General features: G+C 38.8%; 1 protein-coding gene across 1 annotated transcript in view; it reads left to right on the top strand.

Moving 5' to 3' along the window:
- Positions 1-5: 5 nt before the first annotated feature.
- ARL3 (ADP ribosylation factor like GTPase 3) overlaps positions 6-7,517 on the top strand; it is a 31,051-nt gene continuing 23,539 nt past the window's right edge. The window contains exons 1-2 of the mRNA XM_049855474.1: positions 6-115; positions 6,363-6,506. Of these exons, the coding sequence (XP_049711431.1) occupies positions 113-115; positions 6,363-6,506 (147 nt within the window). The 5' untranslated portion in view covers positions 6-112. The remainder of the gene's footprint in view (positions 116-6,362; positions 6,507-7,517) is intronic.

The following is a 7,517-nucleotide window of genomic DNA, read 5'->3' as shown; positions in this document are numbered from 1 at the left end:
TCCTCCGCTGTGCGTGAGAGGGACGTCGGGGGCGGTGCCGCAGCAGTTGCCCCTGGTAACGGGGAGGCAGCCCGAGGAGGAGGAGGAGGAGGAGGAGGGACTCGGCGGGAGGATGGTGAGTGTGGGGGCCTGGGCCCCTCCGGAGCTGGCCGGTCACCCCTCTGTCCCCTGGTCCGGGGCGGGGCACTGCGCTCAGAGCTAAGGAGGGAAAGGGACGGCGCGCAGCCCGCTGTCTGGGTTCTCGATCGGTTTCGCGGGACCGCGGAGAACCCCGAGGATGGGCCCTGGAGAGAGGCCTGGGCCTGGGGAGGGAGGCGGGGCTTGCAACGAGTCCGAGGCTCAGGGAAGGGGCTGACAGGGTCAGTGACTGGCCCCGTATGGAGCCGGGGCTCCATCATTGCTCTGGGGCCAATGATAAAGACGGATCCTAGGAGTGCGGAGAACAGCCTCCGCACGCCGACTTAGCTTTTCCCGGGGAATCCGCGTCCCTGCGCCGCAGGAAAGGGGGGTCTGCCTGAGGCCGAGGACGAAGCGGGGAGAGGGCCGGCGCTGATCTCTTTGAGGTCGCCCTGGCAGTACTAGGGAGATGGTATCCTAGCTCGCCTCTTCCTGGAGAGATGCGGACCCTTGGGGCGTGGAGGTCCCAAGGCACAAAGAAGTGCTACTTGAAAGGGATCCCTGGTGAATCTTAAACCGCCTTGGCGTCTGCGTGGCTGGCGCGCTTCTGCAACCTGGAGTTACTCATTTGATGAGGGTTCTGCAAAGTCTAGTTGGTGACCGATTTCCTCTCCAATACTTAAGCCACATTGGCGTAGGCAAATTAACTGCTCAATCTCTAGTATTTCCTTCGGAACCTGTTGCAGCCTTTGGCATATGACCACACCAGGACCAAAGGCCTTAATCCCAGTTTGGGGTCTCCAAACTAAAAAGAATGGAAAATTAAAACTGGGAGTGGCCATCAGTTTGAGGCAAGCCTTTTCTCTCTTAGCCCTGATTAAAGCTTTCCCAGAGTGTAAATTATGATGTGTGACAGATTTGACACTGTGTCGTCGTGACGTGGGAGAAACATATGGCAATCTCCTTTCGTAAAGATTTACATCCTAGGAAACCCTATGGAACAGCTCTACTCCGTCCTATAGGTAGCTATGAGTCGGAATTGACTCGACGACAATGGGAAATGGGCCTTCTTGATTTCTCTGGTTTCTTGGAGGAGGTTAAAATGGTATGAGTAGTTTTAGAGCTTGTCAGTAGAAAATTTGATTTTGAATTATTTAGAGCAGATTGATTGGCTTACCAATTGCAAACAGCCAGTACTCACTCAAATTTACAATTACTTACTTCCCCACCCCATCCCACCCCCAGTTCCTTTTTGACTTTTTAAAACATTGATCCATTTCTACTGATTTAAGACCTAAGAAGAAGCTAGCTGCCCCTGCGAAGGGGGGGGGGGGGATACATGTATCTCTGTTCAGATTATCCAGTGAGAAAATATGGATTTAGAAAAAATTTCCAATTGATTTTACATTTTCAGATTGTTAAAGAAGTAGAATTATTTGATCTGAAGTTGCCAATCACATTTCACAGTTGCCACGTTGCAGTTTTACTAACCTCAGGCTAAACAGATTTTACAAGTACTTCCTTTTTATTAATCATTTATACATGAGCTGTCCATTAAAAGGCTAAGTTTTTCTCAACAAATGAGTACAAACATAAATATTTACACAGAAGGGAACTGGGATTGAAAGGAAAAAGGCATGCCAAATCAACAGAGAATGAATTTTGTCATCATAGATGAGAAATGCGTAAGAGTTGGCTAACTTCTCCCAGTTTCTCGATTAAGTGACTGTGTAATTTTATGATTGTTTATAATTACAGCCCACAATAAATTAAGCACTGCTCATGTTTGGAGGCTCAAATTGACATTGTATACAACAAATAGACACTGCATACAACAAATTGGCAGTATATACCACAAATTGAAAGTGTATCCAATACTGTCATATACAACCATTGCAGTCAATGATCAAGAGAGATTTTGGTTTTATTTTTACATTTCCTAAATGAACAATAAGAAATTAGGACAAATTATTCTAGATTCTTTATCTGGTTTCCCAAATAAGTTTTTTTTTCCTGTCTCCAAAAGTGTGAGCTATTCTTAGAACTGGAAGTGGAACACTAAATTTAAACGGTCAGTGGTCTGATTAAATATGTCACATCTGGTATCCCCTGAGCCCCCCATGGTTAACTGTACAACTAAAGAATGGGTCCCAGGCTCTGTGTGTGTGCGTGTGTGTTTTAATCTTCAGCTATGACTAATACATTTTTTTAAACCTAAGTTACTGTAACAAAAACCCATAATTGGTTTTCCTGAACATTTAGGATTAGCATGATGAAATACTAAGATGACAGTAATTTTAGCGCATAACTAATCACTGTTTATTTAAAATATGACTCATTCATTCAGTAACTATTTATGGTGTACTTCCACGTATATGGAGCCCAGGTGGCACAGTGGTAAAGAGCTCAGCTGCTAACCAAAAGGTCAGCAGTTTGAATCCACCAGCAGCTCCTTGGAAATCCTATGGGGCAGCTCTACTCTGTCCTACAGGGTCGCTATGAGTCAGAATCAACACAGCAATGGCTTTTTTCCGCATATATGAACCTAGTGGTAGTTATCAAATATGTTCAACATTTGAAGATTGTTCTCAGTAGTATTTGTTTCCTGGTCAGGAAATGGTCACTGAAAAATAAAAAAAATAAAAGCAGCTATTGTTTTAAGTACTTACTATGTGCCATGCATTATATGCATTATCTAATTTAATCATCATAACTTTTTTTCTTGAGATATGAGTGTTGTTCCCATTTTCTACATAAAACCATGCTCAGCGTTACACATTTAGGGAAGCTGAATACAAGTCTTTTCATTAGGACTCTGGTGAAGTGGGAACCCAATCTTCTTGAGAAGATGCCCATCCTCCATTCCTCAGGAACGTTCTTTATATTTATTTAGTATAGAAGTGATGAGAAAGAAGACAAATTGGGGTGAGGGACTCCCGTTCAAAACCATAGGAGTTCCTGGAGCCGAACAAGATCTCCCTGGGTAGCACCAGTTTTTTTTTTAATAGTTTAAAGAGGTCAAAATAAATTGAAGTCATTGCACTTAAGCAAGTTACAGAAAGTGTATGTACTTGACATTGGCCTAGTAATTTTAATATTTAAATTTCAGCTGCTCATGACAGCCACTTGTGTTTTCTTCCCTTCCCCTCCCACCCCCTCTACCCAGTTTCTTTGAATGACCTACTTTGAATCCTTTTAGGTCAGTGCGCCATGCCTCTGCCAGTGGTTGAGTTTCAACTGATTTTGAGGCAGATAAAATGTAGTCAATAGTATAGTACATCTATTCATGATTTGCCTACAGAAAAGTTTGTTTAAATGTTTTGTGGCTGAATCAGACCAGTTCTACCAGGGTGCAGATAACTTGTACACAACACACAATGATAACACAGAATATACAATTAACTGAAGCTCTTGTTTCTTAAATTGCCTTCATTTAATGTCATAGGAGTATAAATTCTGATGATGCAGAATTCCCCAAGATGAAGTCTGTTTCACTCACTGTTGTACTTGGGGCACATTATGGGTGATGAATGAAAATTGAATGAATGGATATTTGGGCCAGAAGTACACTTTGAAAATTAGTTTTCTTGTTATGATACTGCAAAACTCAGCCCCATAAAAATTTAACTTCTGATGGCTGTCTTCCTTCATTTGACATTTACAATAAAGTATGGGCATGTATGAGTAAAAGTATGGAATGGACTTACACTACTCTCTTTCTCTAGCCTCTTAAATCAGCTTACTTTTACCTTTCAGGCAGAACTCTCAGATAATCTTTAAGTATCCTCTTCCCTATTTAGCAAACGGTGATAATCCTGTGATCCCCTGCCCTCAATAGTTGGGTCAATGTGATGCTGTGTTGTGTTTGCGTTAGTCTTACCTAGACCATGCTTCCGGTGCCATTTATCGTTTTGTTGGAAGAAAATATTAGCTGTACTTTCCATTTCTCTGTCATTTCACTTGAAGATAAAGCTTGTGAAGTTATTTTATTGGGAAGTTACTTTCCTAACAAGGAAAATTTCTCATTAGAAATAGAAAAGAACTGTTTGCTATGCCATTAGGTTTATAACATTTAACTGTAGTTAGAATGGTTTCTTCCTCATCTGTGTTTTGCTTCCCTCCTTTTAAGATGAATAGAAATGATCTTTTTCTCTAAATTATTACATTTCAAATACAATGACCATGTAAAAGGCCTCAGCCTGCAGGATACAGTATTTTTATTTAGGGATTTTTTTAAAGAAGAAGAGATGAATCTGAGGGAAAACTAAAAACATTAATTTTGAGTTTTGAAAGTATTTTACAGAAAACAGATCTTCCTTCACGATTTCTACTCTAGTAGCTAATACATGAGAAGACCTTTTACTTGTACTGTCAGTTAATGTACTAATATGATAAATTCCAGTTGTTTCAGAATTTATTGTAAGAGGTAATGAGACTCATCACGTCCAATCAGGAACTTAGGATGAGTAGAACAATGTGTTTTCCCTGTTCTAAGCCTTTTTATATAACTAGCCCCCTGAGGAATCTCAGAATTCTAATTTTAACTGTTCTGAAAGAGGGTATGATAAATAAGAAAAACCAAACCAAACCCATTGCCATCGAGTCAATTATGACTTATAGCAACCCTATAAGAGTGATTGCAATAGAGCTACTAAAAACCACAGAGACAGCTCATAAATAGAGTCTCAAGAGGGATCATGTCAAAATACTCAAGGCCAGATGAGATAAAAACAAAAGCAAAAAATGCCCCACTTGTCTTTTTTGTTTCAAATCTATTCAGTCTCTCTTCCTCAAATCTTTTGGCATAGAATTTGTCTTTCTACCTTAGACTAAACCTTCCATTTTATTCCTGGAAAAAATCAAGGCATAGAGAGATTAATGTAGTCCTTCACAAGTAAGTGCAAATATAGTACTAGAACTGGTAAACAGAGTTTCTGAGGCAGAAAGGAGCACCTCGTGATTATACATATTTGCGTATCATTATCTAAAGACCCAATTTTTGAGAATTATTGCACAGAAGTATTACTTGATTTTGGTGAACAAACTAGTTTGAATTATTTCCTGGTAATGTGGATAACAAATATAACCATTTTTATAATTTTAAGACTCATTTTAAAGGAATTTGTGCTTGAACTGGGAGATTATATTATTTGTTCTTTTAAATTCTGATTCTTGATTCTTGTAACCATGCCACATTAGAACAAGACTGTCAGCCAAAGAACAGAACAAATAACTAGCAAGTAAAAACTATGTTCTTAGCTAAAAAGCAACATGATTTATTCTGTGCTTTAAAAAAAATAACTAAAAACAACATACAAAAAAAAAACTAAATTACTAGTGAAAAATACTCTGGTTAAATTTTGATGTTTTTTGCTTCATAAGTGAGTTTTCCAAAAAGTCTCTTCTATCAGATTCTTCAGCTGGAAAACATAGATAACCTATACCATGCTCCTATTCTTACTGTAAGGGTCTTGTGAAAAGTTAGGTGATGGTAGGGTATTTTGAGCAAAGAAGTCTTAAACGTGAAGTGAAACAGATAAAGCCTTCAACAGAGAGCTCAGCTACAAATTTGTACCTTTTTGTATTTTTTGTATACCGAAAACTCATTGCCTTTGAGTCAGTTCTGACTCATAGTGACCCATATAGGACAGAGTAGTATTGCCCCCCCAGGGTTTCCAAGGAGCACCTGGTGGATTCGAACTGCTGACTTTTGGTTTAGTACCCAAACTCTTAACCACTACACCTTAGGTGGATAATTCTTTTTAAGTCAACAACTATTATGTAGTGCCAATCTAATAAACTCCAGGCATTTTAGGAAATAGAGAAACTATAGTCTTTACCTGCAAGAAACTTCACTCTAGTAAAATATCACTCTAGTAGAAGAGAAAAGTACACAAAACTATTACCTGTAGACCTGATATGATAAGTGCTCTATTCTAAGTGTGTATAAAGAGCTGTAGAAACACAGATGGAATAGTAGTTCATACTCACAGGAGATTTGGGGTGACTGCTAAACCAGATTAATAGAAGTTGCAGGAATAAGCCATGTTATTTATTAAGCTGCTAAATTTGGTTTCTGCCAAAACTTGAAAAGAGGAAGCAAATGGAATAAATTTGAGTGAAAAATAATAATAATATAGGCTTTATAACCAAAAACTTTTTTTTAAGGAGGAGGAGACGTTCAGATGTCCAGTCATATCAAATCGGTGTCCCAAAAGTAATCTCTGTCTTTATGGTTGTTTAAGGGCTTACTCTCAATTCTGCGCAAATTGAAAAGTGCACCAGACCAGGAGGTGAGAATCCTTCTCCTGGGCTTGGATAATGCTGGCAAGACTACTCTTCTGAAGCAGCTTGCATCTGAAGACATCAGCCACATCACACCTACACAGGTGAACACTGTCTTGGCCCCGCATGGTTGTGTGACACAAGGAAGATGATAATAGCTACATGAAAGGCAAAATGAGAAATACAGTTTTGTCCACTTCCAGGCTTTATTTTTGAGGAAAGTCCATATAATCTAAAATTTCAAAAATATATCAAGACACAATTGTTCCTCTCAGATCTAAGTGATTACCTATATTGTTTTTTTTAATAGCTTTATCTTCCCTGATTATGAAATTAATACATGTAGAAAACACAGAGAAAGTGTAAATGAAAAAAACTAAATCGTACTCTGAGAAAAACTACTGTCAATAGCCTAGTATGTATTTTTCAAACTTAATAAATGCAAATATATACCAATTTTTTAAATAAAAAACAATTACCTGATTTTTAAATCTGGCATACTTGATCTTCCTCTTTCCTAAGGTTACTCAAGCAAAACACAAAAGATAAAACAATGGTAGTGCTCACAGTCTGGATGTTTAAAGACAGGTCTTGACTGGAACTTCTTTAGACCTCATTCCCTTTAGGAAATGCTGAGAAAGTTTGACCTTTGGCCAACCTCCTGGCTTCTTAACTAGAGGTTTTAGCAAAATCAGGGTTATTTAGCATTTTCTTTCACCTTCCTGTGTTGAATTTGAATGGCTGCTGCCAGTGTGTGTACTGAAAATGCATATTAGTGTGTCAGAATTTCTGCCAGAAAAAGAAGAGCTACTTTATTGGAGTATTAGCAATAAGCTATATCTCCGTAGAGCATGCAGAGGACTTCCTTGTTGCAAATATGGAAATGAACCCAAAGTTATGAACCCCAGGTTCCAGTTCTAACTGTCAGGCTCTGTTGGATATGTCATAGGTGACCTTGTTATCATATTATATCAAGTTTCCACATTTATTCTTTAAAACAAACTTTTATGTGTTTTTATATTTGAAAAAGTAATTGATGTCCATTGTAGTAAATTTAGAAAGTATTGTTATAGGAGTATTCCCATTCAGTCTTTTTTTTTCTGCACATATATATG

This window comes from Elephas maximus, chromosome 16 (genome assembly GCF_024166365.1).
Source record: "Elephas maximus indicus isolate mEleMax1 chromosome 16, mEleMax1 primary haplotype, whole genome shotgun sequence".
Lineage (NCBI taxonomy): Eukaryota > Metazoa > Chordata > Mammalia > Proboscidea > Elephantidae > Elephas > Elephas maximus.
The sequence above is the reverse complement of the archived record's forward strand: the minus strand, read 5'-3'. Positions and strand labels throughout refer to the sequence as shown.